At 33.8% G+C, this 13,826-nt stretch overlaps 17 protein-coding genes and 2 non-coding genes across 20 annotated transcripts in view. All coding sequences in view use genetic code 11, as the record gives it.

Annotated features, from left to right (window-relative positions):
* Positions 1 to 429: 429 nt before the first annotated feature.
* Positions 430 to 540, forward strand: psaI (photosystem I subunit VIII). The gene has a single exon. It carries the CDS (start codon positions 430 to 432, stop codon positions 538 to 540), a length of 111 nt encoding a protein of 36 aa, YP_009033895.1.
* Positions 541 to 838: 298 nt separating this feature from the next.
* Positions 839 to 1,399, forward strand: ycf4 (photosystem I assembly protein Ycf4). Its single transcript has one exon. The coding sequence runs from the start codon at positions 839 to 841 to the stop codon at positions 1,397 to 1,399; it is 561 nt and encodes a 186-aa protein (YP_009033896.1).
* Positions 1,400 to 2,023: 624 nt separating this feature from the next.
* On the forward strand, positions 2,024 to 2,713 carry cemA (envelope membrane protein). The gene has a single exon. It carries the CDS (start codon positions 2,024 to 2,026, stop codon positions 2,711 to 2,713), a length of 690 nt encoding a protein of 229 aa, YP_009033897.1.
* A 245-nt stretch (positions 2,714 to 2,958) lies between these two features.
* petA (cytochrome f) lies at positions 2,959 to 3,921 on the forward strand. The gene has a single exon. The coding sequence runs from the start codon at positions 2,959 to 2,961 to the stop codon at positions 3,919 to 3,921; it is 963 nt and encodes a 320-aa protein (YP_009033898.1).
* Positions 3,922 to 4,800: 879 nt separating this feature from the next.
* Positions 4,801 to 4,923, reverse strand: psbJ (photosystem II protein J). The gene has a single exon. It carries the CDS (start codon positions 4,921 to 4,923, stop codon positions 4,801 to 4,803), a length of 123 nt encoding a protein of 40 aa, YP_009033899.1.
* Positions 4,924 to 5,045: 122 nt separating this feature from the next.
* On the reverse strand, positions 5,046 to 5,162 carry psbL (photosystem II protein L). The gene has a single exon. The coding sequence runs from the start codon at positions 5,160 to 5,162 to the stop codon at positions 5,046 to 5,048; it is 117 nt and encodes a 38-aa protein (YP_009033900.1).
* A 22-nt stretch (positions 5,163 to 5,184) lies between these two features.
* psbF (photosystem II protein VI) lies at positions 5,185 to 5,304 on the reverse strand. The gene has a single exon. It carries the CDS (start codon positions 5,302 to 5,304, stop codon positions 5,185 to 5,187), a length of 120 nt encoding a protein of 39 aa, YP_009033901.1.
* A 10-nt stretch (positions 5,305 to 5,314) lies between these two features.
* On the reverse strand, positions 5,315 to 5,566 carry psbE (photosystem II protein V). Its single transcript has one exon. The coding sequence runs from the start codon at positions 5,564 to 5,566 to the stop codon at positions 5,315 to 5,317; it is 252 nt and encodes an 83-aa protein (YP_009033902.1).
* A 679-nt stretch (positions 5,567 to 6,245) lies between these two features.
* Positions 6,246 to 6,341, forward strand: petL (cytochrome b6/f complex subunit VI). The gene has a single exon. It carries the CDS (start codon positions 6,246 to 6,248, stop codon positions 6,339 to 6,341), a length of 96 nt encoding a protein of 31 aa, YP_009033903.1.
* Positions 6,342 to 6,510: 169 nt separating this feature from the next.
* On the forward strand, positions 6,511 to 6,624 carry petG (cytochrome b6/f complex subunit V). Its single transcript has one exon. It carries the CDS (start codon positions 6,511 to 6,513, stop codon positions 6,622 to 6,624), a length of 114 nt encoding a protein of 37 aa, YP_009033904.1.
* A 119-nt stretch (positions 6,625 to 6,743) lies between these two features.
* On the reverse strand, positions 6,744 to 6,817 carry trnW-CCA. The gene has a single exon. It is a non-coding gene; the product is annotated as a tRNA-Trp (tRNA).
* A 157-nt stretch (positions 6,818 to 6,974) lies between these two features.
* On the reverse strand, positions 6,975 to 7,048 carry trnP-UGG. The gene has a single exon. It is a non-coding gene; the product is annotated as a tRNA-Pro (tRNA).
* A 343-nt stretch (positions 7,049 to 7,391) lies between these two features.
* psaJ (photosystem I subunit IX) lies at positions 7,392 to 7,526 on the forward strand. The gene has a single exon. The coding sequence runs from the start codon at positions 7,392 to 7,394 to the stop codon at positions 7,524 to 7,526; it is 135 nt and encodes a 44-aa protein (YP_009033905.1).
* A 443-nt stretch (positions 7,527 to 7,969) lies between these two features.
* On the forward strand, positions 7,970 to 8,170 carry rpl33 (ribosomal protein L33). Its single transcript has one exon. The coding sequence runs from the start codon at positions 7,970 to 7,972 to the stop codon at positions 8,168 to 8,170; it is 201 nt and encodes a 66-aa protein (YP_009033906.1).
* Positions 8,171 to 8,336: 166 nt separating this feature from the next.
* On the forward strand, positions 8,337 to 8,642 carry rps18 (ribosomal protein S18). Its single transcript has one exon. The coding sequence runs from the start codon at positions 8,337 to 8,339 to the stop codon at positions 8,640 to 8,642; it is 306 nt and encodes a 101-aa protein (YP_009033907.1).
* Positions 8,643 to 8,838: 196 nt separating this feature from the next.
* rpl20 (ribosomal protein L20) lies at positions 8,839 to 9,207 on the reverse strand. Its single transcript has one exon. The coding sequence runs from the start codon at positions 9,205 to 9,207 to the stop codon at positions 8,839 to 8,841; it is 369 nt and encodes a 122-aa protein (YP_009033908.1).
* Positions 9,208 to 9,936: 729 nt separating this feature from the next.
* Positions 9,937 to 10,050, reverse strand: rps12 (ribosomal protein S12; one part of a trans-spliced gene, as the record gives it; the record has 2 gene entries for this part). Coding sequences YP_009033909.1 and YP_009033865.1 both cover positions 9,937 to 10,050 — 114 coding nt within the window.
* Positions 10,051 to 10,196: 146 nt separating this feature from the next.
* On the reverse strand, positions 10,197 to 12,157 carry clpP (ATP-dependent Clp protease proteolytic subunit). Its single transcript has 3 exons — positions 12,089 to 12,157; positions 11,069 to 11,359; positions 10,197 to 10,448 (listed from the first exon to the last, which is right to left on the reverse strand). The coding sequence occupies exons 1-3, from the start codon at positions 12,155 to 12,157 to the stop codon at positions 10,197 to 10,199; spliced, it is 612 nt and encodes a 203-aa protein (YP_009033910.1).
* Positions 12,158 to 12,648: 491 nt separating this feature from the next.
* psbB (photosystem II 47 kDa protein) overlaps positions 12,649 to 13,826 on the forward strand; it is a 1,527-nt gene continuing 349 nt past the window's right edge. The window contains exon 1 of the mRNA in view: positions 12,649 to 13,826. This exon is cut by the window's right edge and continues 349 nt beyond it. Coding sequence (YP_009033911.1) covers positions 12,649 to 13,826 — 1,178 coding nt within the window.

Raw genomic sequence — 13,826 nt, forward strand, 5'->3', positions numbered from 1 at the left:
CATTCTATCAACAGGATAAAAGGGTGAATTTTTTCTTCCTGAGCAATTGAATTGGGAAAAAGAAAAATACAAATTTTCTCTCACTTTCTTAGGTATTAATACATTCTTAGGTAGCAATACAGACAATAATAAAAAATAGAAAATATAGAAATAAAATAGAAAAATATAGAAAGAAGAAATATAGAATAGAGATGATTTCTATATCTACCGAGAACCCCATTTTTACTATGAATCCCTGTTTGTTGGATCAGGTTAGTTAGAGTCGTGAACTGATAAGAAACTCTTTTATATTCGTGTAAAAAGTAACTTAATTTAGTTTTATATTAGATCCCTTGCACTTATTAACTAGTTATTGTTATTTATAATAGATATAGTTATCATAAGACCTCTTTATAAGAGGTACAAATATTAAATCGAGGTACCCATTCTATGACAGATCTTAACTTCCCCTCTATTTTTGTGCCCTTAGTAGGCCTAGTATTTCCGGCAATTGCAATGGCTTCATTATCTCTTTATGTCCAAAAAAATAAGATTGTCTAGATACGATGGGAACAAATCTTATCAATTTATTTGAACACTGGCTAGATTATAATACAGATATTTATTTAGTGTAATATGGTACGATATGTGGCTCTTTCTGAACACAAATGTTGTTATCCACGTAGATAGATTATATCTGCTGCAAGTTAATGTATTTGACTAATTACTACTAATGCTTCGCATCAGAATAGTGCTAGTTGATGAGAGTTACTTCAGCATCAAGAAAAGTAAAGTCAAATTCCATTTGGATTATTTTATTCTCTCAATTCCAATCGAATACAACTGGATCTAGTATAGTATGAACTGGCGATCAGAACATATATGGATAGAACTTATAACGGGGTCTCGAAAAACAAGTAATTTTTGCTGGGCCTGTATCCTTTTTTTAGGTTCACTAGGATTCTTAGTGGTTGGAACTTCCAGTTATCTTGGTAGGAATCTGATATCTGTATTTCCATCTCAGCAAATCATTTTTTTTCCACAAGGTATTGTCATGTCTTTCTATGGGATTGCGGGACTATTCATTAGCTCCTATTTGTGGTGCACAATTTCGTGGAATGTAGGTAGCGGTTATGACCGATTCGATAGAAAAGAAGGAATAGTGTGTATTTTTCGTTGGGGATTTCCTGGAATAAATCGCCGCATCTTCCTTCGCTTCCTTATGCGAGATATCCAATCAATCAGAATGCAGGTTAAAGAGGGTCTTTATCCTCGTCGTGTCCTTTATATGGAAATCAGAGGCCAAGGAGCCATTCCCTTGACTCGTACTGATGAGAATTTTACTCCACGAGAAATTGAACAAAAAGCTGCTGAATTGGCCTATTTCTTGCGTGTACCGATTGAAGGAAAAAGAAACTGAAAAATAACTGTATTTCTCAGTATGAGGGAAAAACTTGCTAACCCCCTTTTATTTACTACAACTGAAGTTTCTTCAGAATGCTCATTCGACTATAAAAAAAAAAGAAAATATTCTTAAAAAGAATAAGTTATTTGTATACCAAACCTATTTTGTATATGTACAGAGCCCAACTCCATTCTTTAAATATATCCGAAATTTATTTCGTAATAATAAATTCGTCTTTTTAGGTTCAAGATTTGGAATTGATACCCTATTTCCGGAATGTGTTTAGGCGGTGAAAGTTAAACATTTCGAAAAAATTCATTGATCGGGGGACTCGTCTTGAAGTAGTTTTTGAGTATTCATCAAAAGAAAAAGGAAAAAATGAAGATGAAATTGGTTCGAATTTGCCCAATTGAAATATCTGGAAATACTATTTTCTTTTCTTATTTTTTTTCATACGAATCCAAAAGGAGTTTTATTCTATTTTTCTATTCTTTATAGATCCAAGGATTCCATTTTTACACAAAAATGAGAATAGATCCATAGGCTCGATACTTTGTTATATAACTCGCTCTTTAGAAAAATATCAGATAGAGTCAACGATTGAAGTAAGTTCATTACCAATTAATTCCCAGATAAAAAATGAAAAAAAAGAAAGCATTGATTTCCATACCATATCTTGTATCTATAGTATTTTTGCCCTGGTGGGTCTCTCTCTCATTTAATAAAAGTCTGGAACCTTGGATTACTAACTGGTGGAATAGCGGGCAATCCGAAACCTTTTTGAATGATATTCAAGAGAAAAACGTTCTAGAAAGATTCATAGAACTAGAAGAACTATTCCTCTTGGACGAAATGATAAAAGAAAACCCAGAGACACATATACAAAAGTTTCGTATAGAAATACACAAGCAAACAATACAATTGATCAAAACACACAATGAATATAATCTCCATATCATTTTGCATTTCTCCACAAATATAATCTGTTTTGTTATTCTAAGTGGTTATTTTTTTCTGAGTAATGAAGAACTTATCATTCTTAATTCTTGGATTCAGGAATTATTGTATAACTTAAGTGACACAATAAAGGCTTTTTCAATTCTTTTAATCACTGATTTATGGATCGGATTTCACTCCACCCATGGTTGGGAACTAATGATTGGTTCGGTCTACAACGATTTTGGATTGGCTCATAACGATCAAATTGTATCTGGTCTTGTTTCCACTTTTCCAGTTATTCTAGATACAATTGTGAAATATTGGATTTTCCATTATTTAAATCGTGTATCTCCTTCACTTGTAATTATTTATCATTCAATGAATGAATGAAGAACTCATTTGATCTCTCGATATCAATCAAATCATAACATAATCTTTTTTCGTGTATAAAAAAAACATTTTCAATCTTACTTATTCTTTATATTTCTTTTCTACCTGTTAAAGGTATTCATCCTATCCTATATATACTATATTCCACTACAATTATTCCAGTATAATAGCAGATTCGTGGGTAGGGAACTATATTAGCTACCTATCTAATTTATTGTAGAAATTCCGTGATCAATGATTGTACCATGCAAAATAGAAATACTTTTTGGGGGGTAAAGGAACAGATAACTCGATCCATCTTTGTATCGATCATGATATATGTAATAACTCGGGCATCTATTTCAAATGCATATCCCATTTTTGCACAACAGGGTTATGAAAATCCACGAGAAGCAACTGGACGAATTGTATGTGCCAATTGCCATTTAGCTAGTAAGCCCGTGGATATTGAAGTTCCCCAAGCTGTGCTTCCTGATACTGTATTTGAAGCAGTTGTTCGAATCCCTTATGATATGCAACTGAAACAAGTTCTTGCTAATGGTAAAAAAGGAGCTTTGAATGTGGGGGCTGTTCTTATTTTACCCGAAGGATTCGAATTGGCCCCTCCCGATCGCATTTCTCCTGAGGTGAAAGAAAAGATGGGAAATCTTTCTTTTCAGAATTATCGTCCCAATAAAAAAAATATTCTTGTGATAGGTCCCGCTCCTGGTCAGAAATATAGTGAAATCGTCTTTCCTATTCTTTCCCCCGACCCTGCTACGAAAAAAGACGTTCACTTTTTAAAATATCCTATATATGTAGGTGGGAACAGAGGAAGGGGACAGATTTATCCTGATGGAAGCAAAAGTAACAATACAGTCTATAATGCTACATCAGCAGGTATAGTAAGCAAAATAGTACGTAAAGAAAAGGGGGGATATGAAATAACTATAATTGATGCATTGGACGGACATCAGGTGGTTGATATTATACCTCGAGGACCAGAACTTCTTGTTTCAGAGGGTGAATCCATCAAGCTTGATCAACCATTAACAAGTAATCCAAATGTGGGGGGCTTTGGTCAGGGAGATGCAGAAATAGTGCTTCAAGATCCATTACGCATTCAAGGTCTTTTGTTCTTCTTGGCATCTGTGATTTTGGCACAAATTTTTTTGGTTCTTAAAAAGAAACAATTTGAAAAGGTTCAATTGTACGAAATGAATTTCTAGATCCAGACATTTCTTAATAGCAATAAAAAAAAAGAGTTTAGTTTTTGAGATGTCTAGAATTCATTAATGGACAATAAACATACAAAAAGAAAATACATATATATTGACGGGATAAATGAAAGGAACAAATACTTATAGGGGGGATTACTAGTCTTCTTAATCTTCTATTCGACACAAGAAAAAGGACTTTTCTTGTGTCGTTTTGTATCGAAAAAATAATGATTTTTTCTCTTGTTCATCAAAGATTACTATTCCTTCTTTTCCAGGTCTATTGGGACTCCTTTCTTTAGATTCATAAAAAGTATTGGACAAACAAAAAAACTTTTCCTGTTCTGGTTGGTTGAAAACCAGATTCGATTTTTACGCATAAATCCTTTATGAATTGATTATCATATCACAGTTTTATTTTCAATTTTCTTTTTTCTATTATAGAGTAAGTTTTATTTAGTTTAGTATAGAAAAAATTTTGAGGATCTCTCATCCGTAGAAATCGATGTAGAAATCCATAAATAATAAATAAAATAATATAAAAAATACTAATATTTAGTATATATACTAAATATTATATAAATAATTCTTATTTTATTGGATTATCTTATCCACAAGATTCCTTCTTTCTTGGTAAGAATGAATTTTATGGAGAAATGACAGTGACTATGAATCAATCAATAGATTAAATTCTTCAAAAAAATTATAAGAAATAAAAGATCCGTTTTGTCATTTCTATATTTTATAATTTGATTATGTTGATTGAATCATTTTCCAAAATTGGTATGTTATGAAATAAATCAAAGTCTCGTCTTAAAAGTAAGAACTCAGAGGGACCTCAACCCTCTGAGTTCTTACTTTTTCATGTCTACAATCCTGTTCATGGGATTACTACAGAGATGAACCCAACCCCGAATATGAACCATAAAAGAAAATACCTATTGAACCGATCACAGGAATGCCAGTTACAGTACCTATTAGCCAAAGAGGAATCCTTCCAGTAGTATCGGCCATTTCCCCCCTTTTTCCTCCACATTTTATCAAGTGTTCATGCTAGAGACAAAAACAGTCATGGATAATTATGAGGATAGTATCCTTCCGAATGGGATAAGAGAATTCCTACTATTCTCTTTCTCTCAATTGAAAAAATAATTGGAAAATAAAACAGCAAGTACAAAAATAAGTAATAAACCCCAGTATAGACTGGTACGATTTAATTCAACATTTTGTTCATTCGGATTTGATTGTGTCATAGTTCTATAATTCGAATTAGGTTTATCGTTGGATGAACTGCATTGCTGATATTGATCCCAAAAAAAAAACAGTAGGTACAGCTAGTCCATGAACAGCCAACCATCGCACTGTAAAAATTGGATAGGTTCGATCTATGGTCATTGGGGGCCTCCTAAAAGGATCTACTAAATTCATCGAGTTGTTCCAAAGAGTCAAAACGGCCAGTTATTAGTGGAATCCCCTGTCGGCTCTCTGTGAAATATTCGTTTGGCCGAGGACTTCCAAACACATCGTAAGCTAAACCTGTACTTACGAATAACCAACCCGCAATGAATAGGGAAGGTATAGTAATGCTATGAATGACCCAGTATCGAATACTGGTAATAATATCAGCAAAAGAACGTTCTCCCGTGCTTCCAGACATGCTGAGCTCCAAAAATTCTTGTACACATACAGTTAAAAAAAGGGAATCGATTTCGTAAAAGATGGGATCAGTAAATAGAAAACTACTGATATTTCATCTTTGTTTGTGAGATCGTCAATTTTGTACCAAAGGTGTATTTCGAGTATACCGAATCAGTATAGCTATCCTTCCTCCAGCACAGCAACGCTGTGTCCCGAAACATTATATAATTCTTCTCTTTTTGTTTCTTGTATGCATAATTGTATTCAATAGACCAATACAAAATTCCTAAAATTCCTTATAAGGTTTTGGTTTCCATTATTGGATTCGTAATAGAAAATAAGGATGTTGATAAAATGTGAATCAATGGGTTCTAATAATTCATGAAAGATATTATCATATTCGTGCAATTCAATTATATGTGAAATATATACCTTTTTCTTTTACTTTATATTAATATTTAGGGTATCCAAATTGAAGTCTTTTCAATATAATTCTTTCATTCCAAAATTACTTTTTTATTACGTATAATCTGATTTTGTAATCAAGCTACACGACACACACAATTCTTATTACTATACCCAACTCATGAATTGAACAATGAACCTGTTGATTCGGAAAAAATAGAAACTTAGGTAAGTGTTTTATCAATGTATGTAGCAAAAAAAAAATATAGTTTTTAAGTTCATTTAGCTTTTTCATGCTTACTATAACTAGTTATTTTGGTTTTCTCTTGGCTGCTTTAACTATAACCCCGGCTCTATTAATTAGTTTGAACAAGATACAACTTATTTGAAATGAATTGAATAACCAATTCATAAAAATAAATATTTCTCCGGAATTGCGGGTATTGTATGATTCCTTTCCGTATCAATTGTCATCATTGAGATTCATGAATAATTCAGATTAATATTTAGAGATAGATCTTACTTCTATTTTTACCTCCTCAAAACAAAAAAATCGAAATGATTGAAGTTTTTCTATTTGGAATTGTCTTAGGTCTAATTCCTATTACTTTGGCAGGATTATTTGTAACTGCATATTTACAATATAGACGCGGTGATCAGTTGGACCTTTAATTGAGTAATATTTCTTTTTTTGATTGACCTCCTGCAAAGAGGAGGTCAAATTCAAATTGTAATTCAACTTTTTAAAAATTAAGTTATTTTATTGTGATTCGACATAAGATAAACAAAATCACGCTCTGTAGGATTTGAACCTACGACATCGGGTTTTGGAGACCCGCGTTCTACCGAACTGAACTAAGAGCGCTTTCTTATGATAGGATATACGACTGTATAGAAAAAAATTTTTCATACTCCAATACACCTTGCATACATATAGTATGAAATAATTCAAAATTATATCAAATTTTAATCGATTTAAATTAATCCCTCCTTACTTCCTATAGAATAGAAGTAGTAATAGGTAGGGATGACAGGATTTGAACCCGTGACATTTTGTACCCAAAACAAACGCGCTACCAAGCTGCGCTACATCCCTTTTCAAAATTGTTGTACAGCGGCCATTGTACAAAATCCTTGTTTTATTTTCCAGATCGTTATTTTCTCCTCTATCTATATACAATATACAATACAATTTTTCTGTCGTTTTTTTATTTTTCTTTCATATAATAAAAGAATTATATATATCTGAAACTAACGTATAAAAAAAAGAATGAATATCTGTTCCGACTTTTAGGTATAGGAAAATCTCATCTACTGGTTCGTTCATTGTACATATTCATTTTAGTTAAGAATTTCACATAAGACTGAATACAAATGATCTTGAACTACAGCATCTGATCATATATGTTTTACACTAAAATAAAGAAGGAGGATTTTCAATGCGAAATATAAAAACATATCTTTCCACGGTTCCTGTACTAACTACTCTATGGTTTGGATCTTTGGCGGGTCTCTTGATAGAAATTAATCGTTTATTCCCGGATGCCTTATTATTCCCTTTTTTTNCATTCTAGTTATTGATATGTAAAGAAATAAGGAGAATGAAAAATACATTTCCACGTGACTCAAATTTCGCTCCTCTTTTTCAGTTCTTATTCTTAGGATAGGAAAGAAAAAGTGTATTGAACCTAAGAAAAATGCAGTGGATCTAAGATTGAATTTTGGAGAACAGAAATAGAAATGTGAGTCCGATATATTCTATGGCAGGCTACACAAAATTATAAGAGAGAAAAAAGATACTTAAATGAAATACTGAGATTAGGATAGTAGGATGCTGGTTCGAAAGCAATTGTATTACTTAATTATTACTCAATTAATATTAATTTATTTACAACCAAATCTTTAGAAATTGAATTTCTAGTTAGTAACTTCTATTGATTTTTTTATTCTTTTCTTCTTCTTCGGTTCGGATCGAAAATAGAAGAATTTAAGTCGATCCAAAATCCAAAGGAGGTTCATGGCCAAGGGTAAGGATGTCAGAGTCAGAGTTATTTTGGAATGCGCCAGTTGTGTCCGAAATGGTATCAATAAAGAATTGCCGGGTATTTCTAGATATATTACTCAAAAGAGTCGACACAATACACCTAATCGATTAGAATTAAGAAAATATTGTCACTATTGTCGCACACATACAATTCATGGAGAAATAAAGAAATAGACCGAAAGGAACATGTGTACGATCTTTCCAAGGAGCAGGAAGAGGAAAGGAAGAACTTAACATATATACAACACTATAACAACATATATAATCAAATGCTATTCGGTCGGATCTAAAATGAATAAAGAAATAGAATTTTCGAGATAAGGAATAAAAAAAATAACCCATGGATAAATCCAAGCAACCTTTTCGTAAATCCAAGCGATCTTTTCGTAGGCGTTTGCCCCCAATTGGGTCGGGGGATCAAATCAATTATAGAAACATGAGTTTAATTAGTCGATTTATTAGTGAACAAGGAAAAATATTATCTAGACGTGTCAATAGATTGACCTTGAAACAACAACGATTAATTACTATTGCTATAAAACAAGCTCGTATTTTATCTTTGTTACCTTTTCTTAATAATGAGAAACAATTTGAGAGAGTCGAGTCGATCCCTCGAACTACTGGTCCTAGAACCAGAAATAAATAGGCATACCCCTCAATTGACTCAAAACTCTCAAGCATCAAATTGCTGTTTTGTTAAGAAAAAGGAATTCTTGTATTGAAAGATTTCGTTCATTCCTACTACTTATACTTATCTTATAAGTATCTTATAATTTATTTTCATTCTATCTTCCCGGAGTTCATTCTCCGGGGACTTTTTTTTCAATCATTCCTGTATATTACTAAATAATCTCTTTTATTTGAGAGATCTTATTCGAAATCATGTAAAGACAATTTTGATTCTCTATAGCTATTTGCGCAAGTATTTTACGGTTAAGAAGCAATTGCCTCTTGTACAGATTGTGTATGAATTTATTATAACTATAGAATACCCCGTTGTCGCGAGTTACTGCATTTATACGAGTGATCCACAAACGACGAAAATCCCTCTTTTGCCTGTCTCTATCTCGATGAGAAGAAACTAAGGCTCTCATTTTTTGTTGAGTAGTTGTTCGAGTAAGTCTTGAATGAGCCCCCCTAAAAGTTGATGCAAATAAACGAATTTTTATTCGACGTCTCCGAGCTGTATATCCTCGTCTAACTCTGGTCATTGAATCAAATTAAACTTTAATGAATAACTAATTGATTTCTCTTCATTCAGTCATTCTTTTTTCCCTCCTCCGTTCGATTAATAACAAAGCGGATTATTCCAGTATATAAAAAAGAAATTCCCATGGCTTTTGCTACTATGACCTTCCCAACCACGATTTTTTATTCCTTCCAGACATTTGACCTGGAAATAAGAAATTATGCCGACACTAAAAAAAATAGTGAGTTTCATCGTTTCTATGGTTACTTCTTAAACGGTTAGGTACTTTCTATACACCGGAGCCCCTTCTATCATTTAATCAAATATTATTGTGAACTTGTATAGTTCACACCCTTTGGCTCTACCCATCAATTATACAGTAATATATCTTTTCACAATAAGAGTTATCCATATAGTAACGGTATTTAATTATGAAAGTTGGCTAAGTAGCTGACCCTATTAGTCCGTTCTTTCAAGAATAAGAGCATAATCAATAGCATTTCCTCCGCTTAATGGATAACCATTTGCTACCAATGGATAATTGCTTCTCATCTCAAATCGAATTGATTGGATTTGCACCAATGGAAACCAAAAATTCTATACACAAGGAATATGATGGATCTTCCTTTTTAGTTTTAGATAGTAAATGGCCTTTTTCCAATCTATCTATCCTATTCATTGGTACTGATTGATCGTTGATACTAGAAAAATTGTCTCATTTGTTCGAGCTCATGATCTGAACGAGTCGCACATACACCCTAGTACATGTTCCTCGACGCTGAGGACATCCTCGAAGAGCGGGGGATTTCGTGACATTTCTTATTTTCTGTCTTGTATTTCTAATAAGTTGTTTAATAGTTGGCATATCATATATATAGAATTAATTATAGAATAGCTTGGTTTAGATCGATCTTAACCGGATGATAGTTGATGATTATGAATTATTTCTTATTTCTATTCAATGCCCAATCAAAGAAAATTCTAATTATGGTTTGAAATGGAATCATGGATTTACACGAAATCGTTCGTATTTTCATTTTCGACCGCTACAAGATCAACAATGCCATAAGCTTGGGCTTCTGTTGCTGACATAAAAGCATCCCTTTCCATGTCTTCGGAGACAGCCCATAAGGGATTGCCCGTTCTTTGTACATAAACCTTTGTGAGTGTTTCACGAAGTTTCAGTAGTTCTTCTGCTTCCAGGATAAATTCCCCTGCTTGTGCCTCATAAAAAGAACTAGCAGGTTGGTGAATCATAACCCTGATGTTACTGATATAACAGTATGAACGTTCTTCTATTTCCCATGATTGGGCTAAATAAGAGATAAAAAATAACAAGAAGAATGAACAACCGTACAGGCATTTTTGTGCATTGCATACGGCTATACAATGGAATTGAATTTTCCCCTTTTCTCTTAAAGGACGAGGGAAATATAATCCATCCGATCCAGATCGCTGAATGATCCATTTACCACCCTTCCTTTCGTTGGAGTAAGAACTCCCTTTCGTCGGAGTACTAAAATACTATGATGGCTCTGTTGCTTTCTATATTTATTTATCTCGTCTATGATTTAGCAATCCCAAAGTTTCTTTATGATACGATCAAATAGGGAAAGTGATCGTTTTTTTTTTTCATTTTTGTACTCTTTAATAAGGAATAATGTGACGCTGAAATGTACTCCCGATACGTAAGATTAAATCGAAAATAACCTTTATTTCATATTACTATCTCGATACATAACCTCATGTTATGAAAAAACAATAATGGTTTATTCATATCGAACTCAAAGTGCCATGCTATTATTACTTATAATTCATATTCGATATGGCGAAGGCATAGTCTTCTTTCTTTTTTTTTCAAAAAAACAAACTCATTGGCGCCAAGCGTGAGGGAATGCTAGGCGTTTGGTAATTTCTCCTCCGACTAGAATTAAGGATCCCATCGAAGCGGCTAATCCCATGCATATTGTATGCACATCGGGTGGCACAAATTGCATAGTATCATAAATGGCCATTCCTGGGATTACCCATCCGCCGGGAGAGTTTATAAACAAATAAAGATCCCTAGTAGCATCTTCTATACTGAGATATACCATGAGACCAACAAGTTGATTTGAGACCTCATTATCAACCTCTTGGCCCAAAAAAAGTAATCTTTCTCGATGAAGTCGGTTGATTAGGACAAAATTCTATCTCCCAGAAACCGTACGTGCACCTTTGGATGCATACGGTTCAAAAAAAAATTGCGAAATAAATAATCAATGTGTCGATTCTAGTTCCATTTCTTTTTTTTTTGTAACAGGTTTTAAAGTGAAATGAAAGGATTTTTTTTCTTCAAAAAAAAAGGGTTTTTGGACCCCGCCCTATACTATATATAAAAACTATAAAATAAGAAAAAAGAATTTACTGAACTTATTAAACTAACCTCTCATTGATATATTGTTTCATCACGATTTAAATCACAATGTCGTTTTCTTGTTCCTTAATGGGCCTTTTGAATTCTTTTAGGTTCATGTTCTACTCCGGGTAAAGATCTGTCCGAATTCCATTTGTACATATAGGACAAATAATTTCAGTACCACTTCTTTTTTTTTCAATTCGTTTCATGCTTTACTTACCTTCCCACAAACTATTCGTTGTGTTCATCTATTATAGAAGTGGTAATTGTAGATATATTACCAATTTGGTATTTTCTGAACGAAGCCTGAATATTTTATCGGTCTAAGTCAACCATAAATTCTTCTAATCGATAATGTTGATCCCGAATATAAATTGATCTAATTGCACTTCACGCTACAAATAATTAACAGTAAATATTTCTTGGGCGAAGCGTAGGATATCTCGATCGGGGGAAAGAACGGGGTAAATCCCATATGACCCAATATGTCTGACAAGTCGCACTATACGTCAACCCAAACCGCATCTTCCTCTCCAGGACTCCGAAAAGGTACTTTTGGAACACCAATAGGCATTAAATTAAACAAAAAAATTAAGCACTATACTTCACTTTAATATAGAAACGTAACAATGCAATGGGTTTATTGTCTTCATCTTCCTTCTTTTTTTTTTCTGTTTATTCTATTTTATCCCTAAATTAGAAGGGAAAACTTATTTTATCCCTAAATTAGAAGGGAAAACTTAGTGAATAAAGAAAAATTTTAATGAAAGGATCGATCATTCGAATGATAAACAAGTTTCTATGCATTCGTTCCCCCAAAATGGGACCAACCCTTCCATTGCGTATTCGTACTCATCGGGTATAGTATAGAATAGATCTGCTTCTCTTTGTTCTTATAAACTGAACAGAATTGTTCCCTTATTTTCAAGGGAACGGAATAAAATAAATATTAATTCTTTCGAATACAGAATCCACTGTAAAGGTTAAGTACATAGTATAGTCTTTTCCAATGCGATAAAGTTACATAGTGTTTATTTATTTATTTTTTGATAAAGGGGTATCTCCATGGGTTTACCTTGGTATCGTGTTCATACTGTCGTATTGAATGATCCCGGTCGATTACTTTCTGTCCATATAATGCATACAGCTCTAGTTTCTGGTTGGGCCGGCTCGATGGCTCTATACGAATTAGCGGTTTTTGATCCCTCTGACCCCGTTCTTGATCCAATGTGGAGACAAGGTATGTTTGTTATACCCTTCATGACCCGTTTAGGAATAACCAATTCATGGGGTGGTTGGAGTATTTCAGGGGGAAGTATAACGAATCCGGGTATTTGGAGTTATGAAGGTGTGGCAGGGGCACATATTGTGTTTTCCGGCTTGTGCTTTTTGGCAGCTATCTGGCATTGGGTGTATTGGGACCTAGAAATATTCTGTGATGAACGTACGGGAAAACCTTCTTTGGATTTGCCCAAAATCTTTGGAATTCATTTATTTCTCTCAGGATTGGCTTGTTTTGGCTTTGGCGCATTTCATGTAACAGGCTTGTATGGTCCTGGAATATGGGTGTCCGATCCTTATGGACTAACCGGAAAAGTACAATCTATAAATCCAGCATGGGGTGTGGAAGGTTTTGATCCTTTTGTTCCGGGAGGAATAGCCTCTCATCATATTGCAGCGGGTACATTGGGCATATTAGCGGGTCTATTCCATCTTAGTGTTCGTCCACCTCAACGTCTATACAAAGGATTACGTATGGGAAATATTGAAACTGTACTTTCCAGTAGTATCGCTGCTGTTTTTTTTGCAGCTTTCGTAGTTGCCGGAACTATGTGGTATGGTTCAGCAACTACCCCAATCGAATTATTTGGCCCCACTCGTTATCAGTGGGATCAGGGATACTTCCAGCAAGAAATATATCGAAGAGTTGGGGCTGGACTGGCCGAAAATCTGAGTTTATCAGAAGCTTGGTCTAAAATTCCCGAAAAATTAGCTTTTTATGATTATATTGGTAATAATCCAGCAAAAGGGGGATTATTTAGAGCGGGCTCAATGGACAACGGGGATGGAATAGCTGTTGGCTGGTTAGGACACCCCATCTTTAGAGATAAAGAAGGGCGTGAGCTTTTTGTACGTCGTATGCCTACCTTTTTTGAAACATTCCCGGTAGTTTTGGTAGATGTAGACGGAATTGTTAGAGCCGATGTTCCTTTTAGAAGGGCGGAATCAAAATATAGTGTTGA

This window comes from Dioscorea rotundata, plastid (assembly GCF_009730915.1).
Source record: "Dioscorea rotundata plastid, complete genome".
NCBI lineage: Eukaryota > Viridiplantae > Streptophyta > Magnoliopsida > Dioscoreales > Dioscoreaceae > Dioscorea > Dioscorea cayenensis.